We start from the raw sequence: 19,019 nt of genomic DNA, 5'->3' as shown, positions 1-19,019 counted from the left end.
TGCCACCTCACCATCAGCTCGTTCAACTCCCTCAAAGAGGGTGTCAGTCCTGGGGTCTCTGCTGCTTTTTACGGTCATGTCCCTCTCCCTTGCCCTGCACCCACCCCAAACCCAACTAGACTCAGTCAATTATAATTGGCATGGTCTTGTTTAAAATTAAATTTTAAAAACTTCCATTGAGTTTTGATTATGTGAGTAAAGCATACACGTTGTAGAGAAACGATCTTAAAAAGCAAAAAAAACAATGAGAAAGGATGTCCTGTAATCCTTTCTCAGCGAGAGCTGCGTTTTCCCTCTGGTGTATTCCATCCCAGCCCATTCTGTCACCTGCTTCCCCCAGGCGCTTCCAGGCTGTCCCTGACAGCCTCCCTGCTCGAGAGCCTTGAGCGGCCTCCACTGCCCACTGTCCAGACCCTCTGCTGCCAGGCCTGTCCTCAGGGCGCCCCTTCCCTTCCCCCGCCCCCACCCCAGCCCAGCCAGCCACCTGTCAGTCAGTCCCCCAGCGTGCCCTGCCTCTGTTGCTTGCATCAGCCCTGTGATCTGTCTGGTGGTGTAATCTCGGCCACAGCCCCGCCCCTACAGGGCCACCTTCACCTTAAATCCTCCTGTTCCTTTGAGGCCTGGTTTAGCTTAGTCACTTCCTCCCTGAATCCTTCTGAGCTGCACACCATCACCACCACCCCCAAAAACCTAGAAGGACCCTTTCTCCTTTTGGTTCATGGGGAAGCTGATATTCAGTATTTGTTGACCAAATGACTCCAAATGAAGTGTCTTTCTCCCTCTAATGTCTGAGTGTTTGTGGCTGTGTTAGTCAAGGTACAGTGTCTGGCACACAGGCCTGAGCCTGCTGTGTGAGGAGGGGGCCGGGAGCTATTGCCAGGACTGCAGAGTTTGGAAGGAGTTCCAAATGCTGTGGACTCCCTAGGGCAAGGCCAGGCTGGGGAAGGGGAGCCTGTGGGAAGCAGCAGCTTGCCAGCAAGCCAGCCCACTGGGGGACTCGGGCACAGGCAGCTGCAGGACCCGGCAGGTGGAGCTGCCTCAGAGGCTGCATCTTCCCCAGCCCACGGCAGCACTGGGAGGCACGCCCCATGGGCCCCCGGCTTTCCCCACTGTGTCTTCTCTGTGCCTCTGGCGTGCAGGGCTACCCACCTGGCCAGCCTGTGGGGTCCGGCCACCTGTGGGCTTCAGCTGTTGTGCTAAAGAACAGGCCAGGTTCTGGGCAGGGCAGGTGCTGGGGGAGGGGAGCAGGTGGTCTCCATCCTCAGGATTTTGCACCGTGGTATTTGAGTTCAAGAAGTACTCGATGGTGCCAGGTCTGGTGCCCTCAAGAGTGGTTCTTGCTTCTGCCCTAAAGGAGGCTGCTGGGTCTGTGCAAAGAGGCTGCCGCTGTTTCTGGAGCACCACCTGGTACTCTAAGAGGGGAGGATGACAAGGGCAGGGGAAATGGGGGGACAGGGGAGCCTTGGGCTGGTTCTTAGCTCCAGCCCCCTTATCACCAAACTTGAGCCCGCCTCTCCCATCCCGGCTGAGCCTCAGGGCTGGTTATCTGGCCCGGGCAGGATGGTGAGGTTGTTTCCTGCCACCCTCCCTATCTTAGACATAAGGAGGCCAAGGGGACCGGGCAACAGGCTCCTCTCACTGGGGGAGGGGCATGCCCACAGACAGGAGCTCAGCGTCCCAGGAGCAGGCTGTCTTCACATCAGGAGCCTCGCCTGTCTTCGGGGTGCTTCCTGTACCTTGTTTTCTCTGCACAGCAGGTGAATGTCCCATAAATGAATGGGCACCAACAGAGTCTGAGGGCATCCTGGGATCAAACCATTCTCTGATCAGATGGAATTGGCCTTTGTCCTGTTTTCACTCCTCAAATGTGCAGTGGGCAAGAGTCAGGGTATGAGTTTGTGGGTAAGGTGCGCAGATGCTTAACCCAAACCATCTCCATCGGCCTCTCTCTCGTTGCGTGCCTCCTCGTATCAACAAGGTTTTCCTGTGCAGACAGGGATGCACATCCGTCTGTGCAGGTGGTGTCCCACGAGGGGCAAACTGGGCACCCATGGGCCACGTTCCCCCCATAGAGGATAGCGGCACCCGGTCACAGGGCCATGGGCGTGGGTGCCTCAGGGAGCAGAGCAGAGACCACAGACACTGAGCAGAGGTCAGAGTTCACAGGCCCCTCCCCACAGTGGGCTTTCTTTGCTGGGGCCCCAGGACAGGACTGGGTGACAGAGTGGGTTTCTGGATGGCAGAGATTTCTTCTTTTCCTGAAGGAAGGGAGGATAGTCATTCATCAGAGGGAGAGCTCTGAGTGAGTGGAGCCCGAGGGCCCTCCTTGAAGATACTGGAAACTGTCACCCTTGGCCCACCAGGCCTGAGAACAAGGAATCTGGAGGTGAAGGAGTTAGGGAAGCCTGTCTCGCTGTCCTCTCTCTCCAGGTCTGCTACCTGTGCCACAGCCTCCTGACACTGGCCGAGGTGGTGGTCAGCTGCCAGGACATTACTCCAGACCAATGGGTGAGTCTCCCAAGAGGCTGGGCTAGCCCAGCCCGCTGTCAGGAACTGCAAAGAATGGGAGGCTGAGAATGCAGCAGGCCTGGGGGAGCCAGGCCTCTTCCTTCCCCCAGCCTCCCACGAGCGTTCCCAGGGGATGCTGACCTGTGCCCCAGCAGCTGCCCCATCCCTCTCCTCCCTTTCCTGCCCGACTTCTGAGCAGCCACTCAAATGCGTCCCTCTCTTTCTCTCACTCGTTCTCCCTCCTCCCCCACTGTGGATGTGCCTGGCCTGTGCCACCCCCACCCCCTGCCCGCCTCCGCAGGGGGAGCTGCAGCTGCTGTGCATGCAGTTGGACCGCCACATCAACACCCATATCCGAGAGAGCCCCCAGGCCATGCACCGGACCAAACTCAAGGACCTGGCAGCCCAGACCTACATCCGCTGGCAGGAGCTGCTGACCCACTGCCAGCCCCAGGTGGTGCCCCCTCCGGCCCCCAGACTTGGGAGGGGAGGGAAGTGGTCAGGCGGCTGACCAGAGCCAGCAGCGAGTCCACCCCCACTGCAGCTGCTGAGCTCCTGGCTGGGAGATGGGTGGAGAGGGCGATGTGGGGGGAGGGTGGAGATGCCTCCGAGGACCTTCATCATTCTTATCAAGAGTCCAGTGCCCAGTGGGGGGATGGTGGTGAGCAGGGTACAGAGAAGCCAGCTTCTGAGCAAATGCGAAGAAAAACTTCGCCCTGGAGAGGGAAGAGCCTGGACCAGAGTGCCAGTTGGTCATGAGCAGTGCCGAGAAGGGGCACCAGAGGCAGCAGCTGTCCACCCTCTGCCTGCATATCTGCAGGCCTGAGGCTGGCCGCCTGCTCTGCTAGGAGAAACGCTCCCAGGCTGCCCTGATCCCTCCAATTTCTATAGCAACAACCTCCCCACCCCTAATTTTCTCAGACTCTCAAGGTAATAATATGCATAGTTGATATTTATTGAATGAAGACCCTTTTCTACATGAATCCACATAATCTCCACAGGACAGGTATTGTTATGATCCCATTTTACAGATGAACAAGCTAACCCGAGTCAGTGAGAGGTTAAATAGCTTGCCCATCACACAGGCAGCGTGTAAATGTCAGAACCAGGGCACAGAGCCAGCCTGACTCCCAAGCCCGCGGACTTAAGCACAGTCCAAGCCCTGCTCTGGCAGCCTCCCTTCTGGCTTCAGTCCCTCTGACAGGCCGCACCGGCTGGCTTAGGAGCCCTTCCCTCCCCTAGCCCCCAACCCTTGATGGAGACAGCTGGGTCTGGTGAGAACTGTTTCTCCACCCCCTCTCCCAATGCTCCTCGGCTCCCAACTCGCCTTTCCTGTGACTTCTCTCTGCCTGTCCTTCCCCCGGTAACCTCTGACTTGGGGCTGACACATCAGCCACAGGCTGTGGCTTGGGTCTCAGATTTCGCAAGTCTCTGAGAAAGTTGGAGAGCAAACCTCACCCTCAATCCCCAAGGAACTAGATCCCATTAGTCTCTGGTGGGAAACAATGTGTTTGTCATGAAAAGAGAGAAAAGTGATTCGTGGTCTGGCCAAGCCAGGGGGTAGGCTCCACCTTCCTTTCACACTGCCCTGGGCCTGCAAGCAGTGAGTAGAGGGAACCCGGGCAGGGCTGTGGTCAAGTGGCCTGTTGACCTGCCGAGTCCTCGCATGGACCATGAGCCACAGGACTCCTGTCACTCCGCGCCTGGCACAGAGGAGGCCAGTAGAGGATGGTGAATGGACGCTGGGCACCACCTGGGCCCCGGCTATCACCTTCTGTGTTTCTCCTTGACACAGGCCCAGTACTTCAGCCCCTGGAAAGACATCTAACAGAGCGCGGCAGGGGAGGCCAGGGCTCTTGGCTCTGGCAGGAAGTGAATGGGGCCTGAGGAACTGGAGGAAGCGAAGAATGGAGGCCAGAGGAGGACCAGTCTGTTGAAGCCAGAGCCTGCCTCTGCTGTCCCTGACCCCACCGGGCAAGGGATCCCTGGCTTGGTGCCTAGCCTGCCTTCAGCTCTCCTTCCTCTCCCAGCCCTCTCCTCTTCACCCAGGGTCTTTATCTCCACAGCTCTGGTTTCCCTGGGCCTCTTGGGCCCTCCCGGGCCTCCCTACCCTCCTTCCTCTCTCTCTGTCACCAGTGTGAGGTTTCTTTGTGCACACTAAAGTCTTATTTCAGCATCTGTGGTTTAGAAGATTTCCTTCAATCCCTATCCTGAGGGCTAACGCCCAGTGTCCAGTTGCCTGACGTCTCTGCTGAAGCTTTCGCAGATTCTCACCTCCGACAGCCGTGTGACCGGGTCTTCGGCCCTGCCCCCTGCAGCCGAGGGCTGTGTGTAAATCCTGAGGAAGAGCAGTTATTCCTGTGGCCCCAGAGCTGTCAGACACCCAGAGAGCAGGGATGGGGAACATTTGTTTGGACCTAGTCTGGGACCACTCCCCACTGGCCGCCTCCACCGGGGAGGATCTCCAGAGTGAGATGGTGGATTGGGGCTGTAATTACACTTAATTCAGTTTGTTGTTAAGCTCTGGAATCAACTCCCCAGACTTAGGAGCGAGGGGGCAGTGCCAAAAGACAGTTCCAGATCCTGCTTTTGCTTCCCCTCAGCCCTAGCCAAGATCAGTGTTGTGGGCCCTGGTCCCTGATGGGGTGCTGGATGTCTTTGACCTGCCCGCCCTGGGAAGTGAGTAGGCCCTCTGTACCCCTAGGAGATCCCTGGTATCCCCTTTCTCCCTCTGCCCACTCCTCCAACCCTGAGAATCCATTTCTAGTCTCTGGCCCCTCCTGACTCTGTCTGGGTTGGGATGGGTTTTGCAGGGGCCACCAGAGGTAGACAGGAAGTAGCAGAGGATGGCCTGCGCCCACCCCTCGGCTCAACCCGAGTGTCCACCGATGGAGCTCCGCCACGGCGGGTGCTTATGACTTTCTGTGTGTGTGTGTGTCCCTCTCTTTTGCGCTTTCATACCACCGGGGTCAGGGTGAGGCAGGCTAAGTAGGAGCGAGACTCCCACCAAATAAAGGACTTTCAGGCCGAGTGGCTCAATTTGCAGACCTGAAATGTAGCCTGTCACTTCCTGGGGCTGTTTTAGACACAGCTGCCTCCCTCGCCGGGTCCCCAGAATGCTGGGAGTGAGGGTCATCTATAATTCAGAGGGCACGAGCCCAGGGCAGAGTGCTGGGTGCCATACGGGACGTCTCCCTGCCTTGCAGCCTCTGCCAGGTGAGAGGCGGAACCCTCTATCAGGGTGACTTGGGTGCCCAGGTCACTTGATTGAGAGTTCTGGTTTCTGTTCCTGGCCACCTCACGGGCCCCCTTGGCTGGGGGCACCACTGAGGCCCCAGCGGCATCAGGTAGGCCTGAGATGCTCCGATAAAAGTGTGGCAGCCCTGGTGAGCCAGCCTCCTTCACCCTCCCTGAGGGCTGCCCCTGCTTCTGACACTGCACATCCTGACAGTTAATCCTCAGCTATTCAGTTTGCTCTGGAAACCTGGAAATCACCTTTGAAATTTCCCTTCTTTGTTCTCACTGCCAAGGGCAGACAGGGAGTAGGGAGACCTGAGAGGCTGAACTGGGGAGTTTCCAGTTCTCAAAGCTGCCCCTACTTGGCTCTGAGAAAGGGATCAGGCTGTCCATCAGTGCAGACATCTGGAGCCCTTCTCCTCAGGCCTGGATCTTGTGCACTGCCCTGCCTCTCCCCAAACACTCTCATCCCCAAGAGAGAAATGGACACCAAGGAGAGAGGAGGTGTGGGTGACAACTCAGTCCCTCCAGAGACCTGGCTGTAACCTGAGCAGAGATGTGCACTTTGAGGTCACCCAAGGGCACACGGCATCCCCTGGGACGTGTAATGGGCCCTTGCTGGAACTGGCTGGGAGCTGACCAGATCTCCTAAAACTAGTCCGGGACCAGTGAGAGACTCAGCCTCCTCCAGGCCAGGAACTGCACGGTGGTGCTGGCGACTTCTCCACTTGCCCGTTCCAGATCCCTGAGCCTCTGGGGAAAGGCTGAGGGATATCCTGATTGAAGCCACTGGAAAAGCATCCGGGGCTGTGATGACGGATGCTTTCCTGCTTCCTTTGGTGATGGTGGCAGGGAGGGGTTGGGAAGGGAAAGGCTTCCCAGGTGGGCGGCTTCGATAACTCTCCTTGAGGAGGAAGTGGAGAGAGGAAGCCCTTTTCCTATGTCCCCGCTCACCTCGGTCCCCAGGCAGATCCCTGAAGGGTGGCTGACCCAGGCTTTCTCATTTCCCTTCTGTGGGTAGTCAGCAGCCCTGGCTCCCTTGGGAGTTGGTCAGGCATGACTAGAGAGGCCCATTGTGAACGCTGGGCCCCTCTCCTGTCAGAAAGCTGCCTCACGAGAGCTAGGGGGTAAGGAGCTCAGCCGACGGGCACCATGGTGCATGACAATGTGTAGGGGAGAGAGGGGGCCTTGCTTTTCAGTAAGACTCCTGGGCCCATCTCTAGGGGCTGCCCTGAACTGCCAGTGGATCCTTAGAGGACCTCAGAAGGCATTCAGCACATCTCTGTCTTTTCCTTGACTTGGCCACAAGCTGTTGAGCAAATGGGGCAAGTAGGTGGGTCTGTCAAGGCCTATGGGCTGAAGGATGGGTACCTTCCATCTTAGAATATGCCAGACAGGCCCTGGGGAGACTTGATAGGTACATGAGCCTTTTTTTTTTTTCTTAGTATTTTTTTTCTTAATGTTAAGACCCAGGAATTCTCATTTTGGACCAGTTGTGTTTCTATTAAAAAGTGTGAATCATAAGCAAGTAGTCATGCAGGAAACTTATCCCCTGCCCACCCACCCATGGAAAAGGCCAGTGCTAGAAATGGACAGAACACAGCCGGAAGTGAGCAAAGGTAGAAAAAGCAGGGAAGAGGGGCTGCAGCCTTATCTTGGAGGAGCGTTTGGGAGGGAAGGGCTCCCAGGGTCTGTTAGCAGGAACAGAGAAGCCAGCCCTGAGGTACAGAAAACTCTCGCTGCCAGTGAAACCAAACCACCTTTTGAAACTTTCCACTGGGGCCATCTTGCAGGTGGAGCCAGGAGCTCAAGTCTCCACCTGGTAACGCTTACTCCTAGAGGGTGGGGGTGGGGGTGGAGGTAAGGCTTGAAGGTGAGGAAAAACAGCAAGAAATGAAGTGTTTGGGGCCTAAAAGTTGTCAGGAGACACTGTGACTTAGTGGAAAGACAGAATTGGGAGTCCCAAGACCTGATTTAACATTCTGACCTTACTAATTATCTACCTGACTCGGGCAGGTTGCTTAACCTTTCTGAGACTTATTTTATCTGTAAAATGGGAGAAACAATACCTGCTTTTTAAAGGGTGGTCATGAGGATGGAGTGAGAAAATGTACGTGAAGGCAGGTTGTAAAGTCTCAAGCACAGAACAAAGGTGAGGGAGTCTGCAATCAGTTGACCTCCACTTAAGAAGACACAGGCTCTAATGTGGATGAGGGGTCCCACACACCTCCTCCTTGCCTGTCAGCTGAAGCAGAGAGCCTTCCCTGCCCACCCCGTGCTATTGTTAACTGCCTTGCCCCCTATCTCCAGCATCTCCAAGGGCACAGCTTTTTTTCTGGTGAAAAGGAGCTGGGAAATGTGGCTTTGGCCAGCGTGGGAGAAGGGGCCTTTATGTGTATTAGCAAAGACCCAATTGTTACTGAATCCAAACTGGGCTGCCTTTCCCAACTATCTCCACTCCTCTTCTGGGCTCCACTTTTCAGATGCCAAGTTTTAACCCAGAACAAAAGCTCCTGTTGGGACTGATTTATAATCCAGATCTGCTGACAGGCCCTAAAGTGTTCCTCCCCTCCACCACTGCACTGGGCTGAAAGTTACCACCGAAGCCTCAGGGCCTCCAGTCTCTGCACCTCTGCCCCTTGCTCCCAGCCAGGAGGTGGCATCTGTCTCCAGATGCCAATGGGGTGGCCTCCCTGGGGTTCCTCTGCCCACCTGCCCAGCTCCGAGGACCAGCTGGCAAGGAGGACACTCCAGCGCCGCCCAGGAGGCCAGAGCTACAAGTTACTTATAGGAGCGGCTGTGGGCGGAGGCTGACGGCTCTGAAGGTAGTAGATCTTCTCCTGCCTAGCTCCCCTCAGCCCCTGATCTGAACATCAGGGCTCATGTCACTTGTTATTCAGCCTTCTAGTGGCACCAGGAGTCATTTCCTGGGGGTGGGCTCTGTGCAACAGGAGTGGAGGGTTGTCTTCACCGGGAGCTGGGAAGGGGCACACTGAGCAGGGTCCCTCTGCGTGGAGCGTGAGAAATAAGGGGCAAACTGCCTCCGGCGACTAGGGGGTCTTCCTGGCTGGTGAGGCCCGTGCCAGTCTGATTGCAGGGGCCAGTGGGCGTAGGAGCCAAGAAACGAAGCAGAATTTGGAGCCAAAAGACAGACCACTCTGGTCCGCCCTAAGAGAAGCCTCGCTTTCCCCTGCGCTCCTCCCTCGGATACTCGCCCTGAGGTGGCTTGCTTGCGTTCGTTCCTGTCACCGCAGCGTGGGGAGCCCCTCAGCCCCATTCCCGAGCCCGGCCGCCCAGCCCGCGGTTGGCCTTGGGGGACACTTCAGAAAGACCGGGTGAGTCCGATTCCCCCATGGCGATGCCCGGAGTCCCTCCCCCGCCCCACCTCCCGGCGCTGTGGCGCAGACCGCGACTGCGAGGCGCGGGGCGGCAGGGCACCAGCAGGGGCTGGGGATCCGAGCCCCCGGCCCGGGAGCGGGGGGGCCGGCGGGTCGCGGCGGGTCGCAGCCCCCTCCTGGGCGGGCCTTCGCGTCCCGCCCCCGGCCTCTGCTCGACCCCCCCGCCTGACGTCAGGGGGGAGGGGGCGGAGAGCCGCGGCGGTGGAGAAAGAGCCGGCGCCCGCCGCGGTGGCGCGGGGAGCCCGAGCCCAGGGGCGCCGAGCCGAGCCGGGCCCGAGGGGCGGTGGCAGAGGGGCAGCGGAGGAGGGCGGGCGAGCGCGGGCGGGCGGCGGCGCGCGGGTAGGGGCGGACCGTGGTCGGAGGCGAACGCGAGGGCGGCGCCCAGGGATTCAAGCCGCGAAGAAGAGGTGAGTGAGGCCAGGGCTGCGCGGGGCCGGAGCCCCGGGGCGGCCACTTTGTCCCCCGACTCGGGCTGGGGCCGCCGCACGCGCGAGGGACAGGGTCGGGGGGTGCAGGGAGCGGCAGCGGCGGGGACAGCTGTCCGCCCGAGATCCTTCGTGCGCCCCCCGCGGGCTGCCTCGCGGGGGCTCGGGAGCGGGGCGAGCAGTGCCCGCAGCCTTAGGGTCCCGAGGCGCGGACTAGTCAGGGGGAGCGGGGCTGAGGGGAGTGGGAGTCCCTCGTGCTGTCTCGTCGGCGGCCGGGATCCTCTCCGGGTCCCTGAACTGCCCCCGGCTCCCCCACCCCCGACGGAAAGTTTGGGGCGGGCTTGGACTGAGGCCGATGTTGTGGGATCGGATTTCCCTGCCGCGGCCCCTCGCCGGCGCGCTCGTTCCGCTGGGAAGGCGGCTTGTCCTGGAAAGCCAGCTCCCGACCTGAGCCGGGCCGCCCGGTCCCCGGCTGGAGCGCTCGCCCTGCAGCCGCGGGAGCGCCGTTCGCGGCCCGCCGTTTGGGGTGGGCCAGGGTGGGGGTCGCGCCGCCTGGGTCCCGCACCCCTCCACCCCCACCGCCGGGGCTGCCCCAGCGTCCCCCGCCCTGGGAGGAGCTGGGGGTGGGGGCAGCGCTGTGCGGGCAGACCCTCGGAGCGCGCCGCGGGGTCCGGCGGGGGCCTGGGGTAAGGGGCAGAGGCAGGGCTGGGGGTGTGTTGGGGACGAATGGGGTGGGGAACGTATCCCCAACCCCCCGCCCTTCCCGCGCTGGGGTACTAGGCCGACAGGGGGCGCCCGCAGGCCGGGCTCCGCCACGCTCCCAGCGCCGCCGCTTTGTTTGCATTCAAATCCCCGGAGCTGGGGGAGGGGAGAACCCGGGGGGCCAGGAACGGGGCCCCTTTGTTTTGGGGTGAGCAAGTCCCCAGCTTCTGTGTCTGTGTCCGGCATTGGAGAGCTAGAGCAGTGCAAATTAATGCAGAGGGCCTGGCCAGGCCGGAGTCCCGGGGGCGCGATCCCGGAGTTGGGAAGGTTCGTCAGACCCCGCGGAGCGCAGCAGGCGCCCGCCCCGCGCGGGGCGTCCCCCGCGGCCCAAGAGGAACCCCTCTCGCACTCCCCGCCCGGTCCTCACTGTCTCCCGCCCCCGCCTGAGAGCGCCGCGGGGAGAACCCTGTTTAGACCGGAGCCGCCTCTGTTGTCCCACCGCCCCTCAGCCCGAGGGCTAGTGTCTCCTAGGAGGCTGTGCGAGGAACAGGATGAGGCCCTGGTCGTTTCCACGCCCATCCCACCCACTTCCTGCCTCCCTTCTTGGGCAACAAAGGGGCCTCGGGAAGCTGGGCCCCTTCGGCTGCCGGCACCACTTCAGCCCTGCTGATGTGGAACGGGGTTTTGGGCTCTGCCTGGCTATTGTCTGCGCTGGGGGAGGGGAAAGGCTGGGGCCAGGACCCCCGCACGCCTGCTGCACCAAGTACCCCCTGGGGAAGGCTTTTCCAACCGCCTACCCCACCACTTGCCCCCTCACCCTGCTAAGGGGTTTGCGTCCCGGAATTAGATCTTGGGGCGGGCTGGAGCCCCAGTGGGGGCAGGTCTTGCTTCCAGAGGTTATTTTAAGAAATCCTCGAATCTGTTAGGCCTGAGTGTGGGGGATGGGGGTCCCCTTTTTATTTTCTCAAACAACTTCCTGTTGAGGAGAGGGAGTGGGGGAGGGCCTGGAGGCCACAGAGCGTTTCTTGGAGTGTCCACTCCTCCAGCTGATTCCGTTCCTCCGCCTCCCCTCAGGGAGACCCCGTCGTCCTGTGGAGGCTTGTGGAGGGGCGGAAGGGGAGTCGGTCTCTGCTCCAAGGACAAGGGGAAGGGAGGAATTCATGGGGGCTCCTGGGGAGGCCTGATCAGGTCTTGTGTCCTGTCAGTGCCTCCTGGCATGGGCTTTGTGGGCCCCCTTCCAGTTTGTTTTCTCTGGCTGTGATTCTGACGCTGTCTTTTCCCCCAGCAGGGCAGCTGGCCTGGAGCTTAGAGCCAGGGGTGTGCCATGGCCCCACACTGGGCTGTCTGGCTGCTGACAGTGGGGCTGTGGGGCCTGGGCATTGGGGCTGAGGTGTGGTGGAACCTGGTGCCCCGGAAGACAATATCTTCTGGGGGTGAGTGCCTGAAGTCATAAGGGGAAGGACCAGTGTGGGGTGTGGGCGGCCAGGAGGGACTGCTGGGGAAAGAGGGATGCTAAGGAATTGCCCCCTAGACTGTGCCAGCTTTATTCTGTCAGGCTCAGGGCACACTGATGTATGTGACATAGCTTTCTAAGAAATGTGAGTGAGTGGCTCCAGGGACCCAGAACTGGTAGTCCAGGGCAGGACCTGGGATATCCCTCCTTCTGACGCTTAGGACCTGGCTGCCCCTGTTATGCAAGGGAGAGAGACCATTCTGCATCACTCTCCCCATGCCTCGCTTCCGGAATTATCACTAGCACTGAGAGCCCAGAGAGAAACCTGAGCCAGGATAGGCATAAAGCAAAGGGTATCACTCCCCCCGCCCCCAAAGTCTTTCTAGTTCTCTGTCCCCAGGAGTCCCTTTATCAATTGTAATAGACCCCCTCCACTGCCCTGACACTCGTGCCCTTTGGGGCCCTGGATGGGTGTGTGTACGTGCACATGCTCACGTGGGGGAAAGCACACCTGACAGCCCTTCTTGTGTGCACACACACCTGTATGAAGAGGTGATGTCAGATGTTTGTATCATCCCTGTGCTCTGGGGACCTGGGATGAGCTCACCTCCCACAGGCTCCACTCAGGTGCTAATGAAGCCCTCCCTTGCTGGCCTGTGTCTAGGCCCATTATTGGCTCCAAAGACTAAGGCTGGTTTAGGGGGACCCTGAGGACAGGTCGGCAGCTATTTTAGGGGCTGACGTAGGAATCCTGTGACTATATGAATGTCGTAGTGCCCTGCATGGTGAATGGCAGCAAGGCTTCCCAGCCATCCCTGGTCCCAGCCTCTGACTTCCTCTGACTTCCCCGGCCTGGCCTCCTAGCCCCGACTCCGTCTCCTGCCATCCCTACTCGTCCCAGCAGCCAGCAATGCTTGTATGTCTGGCAGCCTGGATTCAGGTCCTGCTGGAGGGAAGGGTCTCCTAGGACAACTTCTGTATGTCCTGCCCTGCTGGATCAGGGGCTGGGGCCTGGCTGGACCCCGAGGTGGGCAGCGGGTAGCAGAGCAAAGGCGGAAGCAGCAGCTGAGGAAGCTGGGAGGGGAAGTGCCCAGCTCTGCAGCCAGAGGTGCTGCTGACCCTGAGAGTGAGAGCCATCAGTCTGATGGCTTCCTCTGGCCGGAAGCTGTGGCCGAGATATCCTTCCTTCCTCCTCCCCAGCCCAGATTTGCCTCCTCCTGGGCTGGGAAAGGCCAAAGAGGCCTGAAGGGAGTTGTCAGAGCAAAAAGGCTATTCAGAAAGTGCCCTTTATTGCCAGTCAGGGGGCTTCGCTGACATCTGCTTGTGGGGTGCTGGCTCTAATGTGGGGAACGGGTGATTAGGCTCAGGAGACCATTGTATAGAGAAAGGCTGACTGGGGGGCGGGGCTGGAGCCCCAGGAAGGCCCGCCCATCCACAGCGCTGCTCACTCCCGCCTTGTCCCTGCAGAGCTGGCCACAGTGGTGCAGCGCTTCTCCCAAACGGGCATCCAGGATTTCCTCACGCTGACCCTGACCGAGCAGAATGGGCTTCTGTACGTGGGGGCCCGGGAGGCCCTGTTTGCCTTCAGCGTGGAGGCTCTGGAGCTGCAAGGAGTGGTGAGAGGTGGGGGAGCGGGAGGCACATGGGCCGGGTGAGAGGGGCAGGACCCAGAGGGGCTTCGCCTGGTCAGGCTGTCCCCCTAGCCCAGATGCCCCTGCCCCATTCTCCTCCCCCTGTGGGAATCCTGCTCATCCCCAAGGCCCGCCCTCTGGGCAGAGTGAGCATGTTGCTTTCCCCTCATCTGGAGGACTCACTGGGTTCTGCCGCACTGGGGTGGTTTGGGGTTCTATTCTCTGCTGAAATAGGCTCCCAGAGAACAGGGACCATGTATTCTCACTTGCTGTCCCCATGTTGCTGCCACAGGCCGTGCTTGTGGCACGTGCTCAGTATGTACCTGTGACGTTGCTCATGTGCCCCCTCCCTGTCCCCAGATCTCGTGGGAGGCACCAGCTGAGAAGAAGGCTGAGTGTATCCAGAAAGGGAAGAGTAACCAGGTGGGTGCTCGCGACACTGCCGGGAGCGCCAGAGCCCCCAGTATCCCCCGCTGGCCGGGCCTTATGGCGCACGCTCTCTCCTTAGCACTCACTCCCTTGTTCCCAGTGCCGGGCTGGGTCCCGCTCGTGGTCCTTGTGTCCCCATGTCCTGGGCCCTCATCCTTTAACTAGATGCGTTTCTCTCCCCAGACGGAGTGTTTCAACTTCATCCGCTTCCTACAGCCGTACAACACATCCCACCTGTACGTCTGTGGCACCTACGCCTTCCAGCCCAAGTGCGCCTACATCGTGAGTGCTGCTTCTCGCCCCTCAGCCCCTGCCTTGCGCCCCTCTGTACCCCCGGGCCCTTCTGCATCTCAGTCTCATTGTCTCTTCCCTGCCCCAGGACATGCTCACCTTCACTTTGGAGCGCGGAGAGTTTGAGGATGGGAAGGGGAAGTGTCCGTATGACCCAGCTAAGGGCCACACTGGCCTCCTTGTGGGTGAGTGGCTGTCCCCACTGCAGGCTGAGGGAGGCCCCCAGGACTTGTTCCCACTCGGGCTTTGTGGCTAGAGTGTATCTTTGCCTCACCTCTGGCCTGGCTGACCCTCTGTCTCTCACAGACGGCGAGCTGTACTCGGCCACGCTCAACAACTTCCTGGGCACGGAGCCTGTTATCCTGCGTAACATGGGGCCCCACCACTCCATGAAGACGGAGTACCTAGCCTTCTGGCTCAATGGTGAGCCCCAAGGAGCCGGTGTGGGGCCTAGGGGAGCCGTGGGTGGGAGGCACTGTGCTGGCCCCAGTCTGCTAACCCTCCCCCCCTTCCCGTAGAACCTCACTTTGTAGGCTCAGCCTACGTTCCGGAGAGCGTGGGCAGCTTCACGGGGGACGATGACAAGGTCTACTTCTTCTTCAGCGAGCGAGCGGTGGAGTACGACTGCTACGCGGAGCAGGTGGTAGCTCGCGTAGCCCGCGTCTGCAAGGTACAGAATCCTGCGGCGGGGAGCCCTGGGAGCCTTGCTGGCCCGGCAGGGCTGACCGGCAGTGTCCCCTTGCCATCTGCCAGGGAGACATGGGGGGCGCGCGGACCCTGCAGCGGAAGTGGACCACGTTCCTGAAGGCGCGGCTGGTGTGCTCGGCCCCCGACTGGCAGCTCTACTTCAACCAGCTGCAGGCGCTGCACACCCTGCAGGACGCCTCTTGGCACAACACCACCTTCTTTGGGGTTTTTCGGGCACGATGGTGAGTTGGCCAGGAATGCTTAGGGGTAGGGAGGAGCAGGTGTGCGGATTAGGATGATTTATGGGCGCAGGCCTCGGGGAAGTCCAAGGGCTCAGTTGTCTAGAAGCCAAGGAGGATACTGGGCACCTGCCCTTTGTCAGAGCTCCCTGTGGGAAGTGAGCGGTGCCCTGTGCTCTTTAGAGCTGCCCTTACGTTGCGCCTACTCATGACTGCTTTGGGCTGGGCCCTGCCTTCCCGCTGTGTGCCCTGAGCTGGGCTAAAGAGGGCACCAGGCCTGACCCATGGGGTTCTTCCCTTGCTGTGACAGGGGCGATGTGGACCTGTCAGCAGTCTGCGAGTACCAGTTAGAAGAGATCCAGAGGGTGTTTGAGGGTCCCTACAAGGAGTACCGTGAGCAGGCCCAGAAGTGGGCCCGCTACACCGACCCAGTACCCACCCCACGGCCCGGCTCGGTGAGTCCTTGGGGCAGGGCTGCGCTCCTGCCCTCAGCTCTGGTGCCATTCCCACCGGGCTGACAGCTCTCCGTCCACCTCAACCCCCCAGTGCATCAGCAACTGGCACCGGCGGCACGGCTACACCAGTTCTCTGGAGCTGCCCGACAACACCCTCAACTTCATCAAGAAGCACCCACTGATGGAGGAGCAGGTGGGGCCTCGGTGGGGCCGGCCCCTACTCGTGAAGAAGGACACCAACTTCACTCACCTCGTAGCTGACCGCGTCACGGGGCTTGACGGAGCCACGTATACAGTGCTGTTCATTGGCACAGGTGGGCACGTGGGTGTGTGGGCATGGCTGCTGGAGGCTGGGTGAAGGCCTGTGTGCCCAGGGCAGGGAGATCTGGAGATGCCCCAGGGCCCTCGTGCCCTCTCATTTACACCTGTCCTTCCCCAACCCCCACAGGTGACGGCTGGTTGCTCAAGGCCGTGAGCCTGGGGCCCTGGGTCCACCTGATCGAGGAGCTGCAGGTGTTTGACCAGGAGCCTGTGGAAAGCCTGGTCCTATCCCGGAGCAAGGTAGTACTCGGGCCCCACCCACCACTGTCCCTACGCCTTCCCCCGTCTGGTGCTTGCCCAGTATAGGGGTGGGAGGCAGGAGCACACCTTGCTGAGCCTGGGGCCAGTTCCAGGAAACAGAGTGCTGACGGAATCTGCGCTCGCGGGCGTTATATATAGTCAGGTCCCCGCGGGGCTGCGTTCCCAGAATTGGCGCTTGGCAGCTGCTCTCCACGATCTCTTCAGACCCCTCGAGGTTGTGCTGTGCCTCTGCTCCGTACGGCCTCTTCTCTGAGGGTGCCACCGTTGGCTGGGCCGCGGGCTGTGCTTGTTCACAATGCCTTCGTGATGTCGGCTTTCCTACCAGCCCCCCACTGCCCTCCAGTCCCGCCCCTCCGCTGCCTTCCCTGTCTCTCTGGATCCGCAGGGATCTGGTGGGGATCTGGTGAGATGCAGTGCTGCTTACGTCTTACCCTCGTGCAGTATTCTCTTCTGGCCTGTTTGTGGCACCCCTGAACTTTCACGTGCTTGCCTTTTACCAACTACTATGGCTCAAATTGTTCCCCAGAAAAGGGAATCATGGCAGAAGGAAGGTCTGTGGTTGAAGAAACACACAGATTGGCAATCGCCATTCAAACAGGAAAACACCTTGTGCTACACTGATGCTATTGTGAGGGCTGACGGGCCTTGCGGAAAACGGACTTCCTGCACTATTTATACTGCATTGGAGTCGTGTGTGTGTGTGTGTGTCTGTGTGTCTGTGAGCGTGATTATACTTCTCGGCCTCACAGGTCTGCCGTTCCTTTCTAATAAGGTCACGTCGATAAGGTGCTTAGGATTGCGTCTGGCTTGTAGTAAGCCCTCCATGCCTTCCTTGGTCCTTAGACTTCCCTCCTCGGGATGGTAGCACTGCCCTCTTCCTCCTCTTGGCACTGTCTGCCCTTGTGCTTCCCAGCTGCCCCTGGGCTGTGTCCTGGCCTGGCTGACCCTCCCTCCTGTGCTCCTTTGGCAGAAGCTGCTCTTTACGGGCTCCCGCTCTCAGCTGGTTCAGCTGCCCCTGGCCGACTGCATGAAGTACCGCTCCTGTGCAGACTGCGTCCTCGCTCGGGACCCCTACTGTGCCTGGAGTGTCAACACCAGCCGCTGTGTGGCCGTGGGTGGCCACTCTGGGTGAGTGGGGTTCTGCAGGGCTGGGACCAGCAGGGGTGGGCAGGGTGGTTGGAGCCAGGATGCTGATGGACCCTGCTTCCCCCACCAGATCCCTGCTGATCCAGCATGTGACAGTCTCAGACACCTCGGGCATCTGTAACCTCCGTGGCAATAAGAAAGGTGAGCTGTCTTTTTTGTCCCCGTCCCAGTGGCATGGGCCCTGGGTTTCCTGTACTGACTCTGCTCTCTCTTCTCTCTCTGCCGCTGCAGTCAGGCTCACGCCCAAAAACATCACGGTGGTGGCGGGCACAGACCTAGTGTTGCCCTGCCGCCTCTCTTCCAACCTCGCCCACGCCCGCTGGACCTTTGGGGGCCGAGACCTGCCTGCGGAACAGCCCGGCTCCTTCCTTTATGATGCCCGACTACAGGCCTTGGTCGTGATGGCCGCCCAGCCCCGCCACGCCGGGGCCTACCACTGCTTTTCGGAGGAGCAGGGGGCACGGCTGGCTGCTGAAGGCTACCTGGTGGCTGTGGTGGCAGGCCCGTCGGTGACCCTGGAGGCCCGGGCACCCCTGGAAAACCTCGGCCTGGTGTGGCTGGCTGTGGTGGCCCTGGGGGCCGTGTGCCTGGTGCTGCTGCTGCTGGTTTTGTCACTGCGCCGGCGGCTGCGGGAGGAGCTGGAGAAAGGTGCCAAGGCGGCAGAGAGGACCCTGGTGTACCCTCTGGAGCTGCCCAAGGAGCCCACCAGTTCCCCCTTCCGGCCTGGCCCCGAGACAGATGAGAAACTCTGGGATCCTGTCGGCTACTACTACTCTGACGGCTCCCTCAAGATCGTGCCTGGGCACGCCCGGTGCCAGCCCGGGGGTGGGCCCCCTTCTCCGCCTCCTGGCATCCCCGGCCAGCCCCTGCCTTCTCCAACCCGGCTTCACCTGGGGGGTGGGCGGAACTCAAATGCCAACGGTTATGTGCGCTTACAACTGGGGGGGGAGGACCGGGGAGGGCTCGGGCACCCCCTGCCAGAGCTCGCTGATGAGTTGAGGCGCAAACTGCAGCAGCGCCAGCCACTGCCGGACTCCAACCCCGAGGAGTCCTCGGTATGAGGGGAGCCCCCACCGCGGCGGCGGGCGCAGCGTGGGAGGTGCACCTCCTGCTTTTGCACAGGCACCAGCTACCTCAGGGACATGGCGCGGGCACCTGCTCTGCCTGGGACAGACCCTGCCCGGCACCCGCCCGGCCATGAGGACCTGCTCTGCTCAGCACGGGCACTGCCACTTGGTGTGGCTCACCAGGGCACCAGCCTCACAGAAGGCATCTTCCTCCTCTCCGTGAGGGGCTGTGAATCACGGACACACGGGACCCCAGCAGCGAAAACTTTTCAAGGCAGAAGTTGGAGATGTGGGTGTGTTTGTGTATGTGTGTGTGTGTGTCTGTGTGTATGTGACATAGTCTTCCTTTCTGTCGCATCCTCCCTTGCAGATGCGGGTGTGTTTGTGTATAGATATGTGTGCATGTATGTGAGATAGTCTTCCTTTCTGTCGAGGCTTCCCTTGGCCTGGGGTCCTCCTGGTGAGTCATTGGAGCTATGAAGGGGAAGGGGTCGTATCACTTTGCCTCTCCTACCCGCCCCTGTCCCCAGTGTGGGGCAGCGATGTACATATGGGGGTGGGCTGGGCAGGGTGCTGTGGGCCCCTTTGGGAGGAGTGCAGGGCTCTGGGGTGGGCCTAGTGCTGCTCCTAGGGCTGTGAATGTTTCAGGGTGGGGGGAGGGAGATGGAGCCTCCTGTGTGTTTGGGGGGAAGGGTGGGGGGGCCTCCCACTTGGCCCTGGGGGCCCTGGGGTTCAGTGGTATTTTATACTTGTCCTCCATTACTGGGCT

The 19,019-nt window shown here is 60.5% G+C and overlaps 2 protein-coding genes across 6 annotated transcripts in view; both read left to right on the top strand.

Moving 5' to 3' along the window:
* FAM178B (family with sequence similarity 178 member B) overlaps positions 1-5,553 on the top strand; it is a 109,174-nt gene extending 103,621 nt beyond the window's left edge. For both annotated transcript variants that reach the window (XM_087426179.1, XM_014791645.2), the window contains 3 exons: positions 2,431-2,508; positions 2,810-2,962; positions 4,304-5,553. In XM_087426179.1, the coding sequence (XP_087282305.1) occupies positions 2,431-2,508; positions 2,810-2,962; positions 4,304-4,336 (264 nt within the window). In that variant the 3' untranslated portion in view covers positions 4,337-5,553. The remainder of the gene's footprint in view (positions 1-2,430; positions 2,509-2,809; positions 2,963-4,303) is intronic.
* Positions 5,554-8,676: 3,123 nt separating this feature from the next.
* SEMA4C (semaphorin 4C) lies at positions 8,677-18,896 on the top strand. Of its 4 annotated transcripts, none has more exons than XM_087426178.1 (15): positions 8,677-9,080; positions 11,559-11,703; positions 13,191-13,339; positions 13,715-13,777; positions 13,967-14,065; positions 14,163-14,259; positions 14,381-14,497; positions 14,593-14,744; positions 14,828-15,003; positions 15,311-15,455; positions 15,547-15,769; positions 15,904-16,016; positions 17,008-17,165; positions 17,254-17,324; positions 17,415-18,896. In XM_087426178.1, exons 2-15 carry the CDS (start codon positions 11,595-11,597, stop codon positions 18,242-18,244), a joined length of 2,502 nt encoding a protein of 833 aa, XP_087282304.1. In that variant the 5' UTR covers positions 8,677-9,080; positions 11,559-11,594; the 3' UTR covers positions 18,245-18,896. The 4 variants fall into 4 exon arrangements, with proteins under 4 accessions (XP_087282304.1, XP_004435882.2, XP_014647130.2 ...); XM_004435825.3 differs by lacking the exon at positions 8,677-9,080 and adding an exon at positions 9,349-9,550; XM_014791644.2 differs by lacking the exon at positions 8,677-9,080 and adding an exon at positions 9,350-9,550 and having other exon boundaries at positions 11,556-11,703.
* The last annotated feature ends 123 nt before the right edge of the window (positions 18,897-19,019 follow it).

The sequence above is a fragment of the Ceratotherium simum genome, chromosome 40 (genome assembly GCF_057802395.1).
Source record: "Ceratotherium simum simum isolate JZ-2026a chromosome 40, ASM5780239v1, whole genome shotgun sequence".
NCBI classification, from domain to species: Eukaryota; Metazoa; Chordata; class Mammalia; order Perissodactyla; family Rhinocerotidae; genus Ceratotherium; species Ceratotherium simum.
Note: the sequence above shows the minus strand (reverse complement) of the source record. Positions and strands in the feature narration are given on the sequence as shown.

What these genes read in the sequence shown, in the direction of transcription:
- SEMA4C (XM_087426178.1), top strand. Translation starts at nt 11,595, where the DNA reads ATGGCCCCACACTGGGCTGTCTGGCTGCTGACAGTGGGGCTGTGGGGC. An exon ending in CCTAGCCTTCTGGCTCAATG is followed by an intron (nt 14,498 to 14,592) that starts GTGAGCCCCAAG and finishes CCCTTCCCGTAG; the next exon opens with AACCTCACTTTGTAGGCTCA. An exon ending in GCCGTGGGTGGCCACTCTGG is followed by an intron (nt 17,166 to 17,253) that starts GTGAGTGGGGTT and finishes TTCCCCCACCAG; the next exon opens with ATCCCTGCTGATCCAGCATG.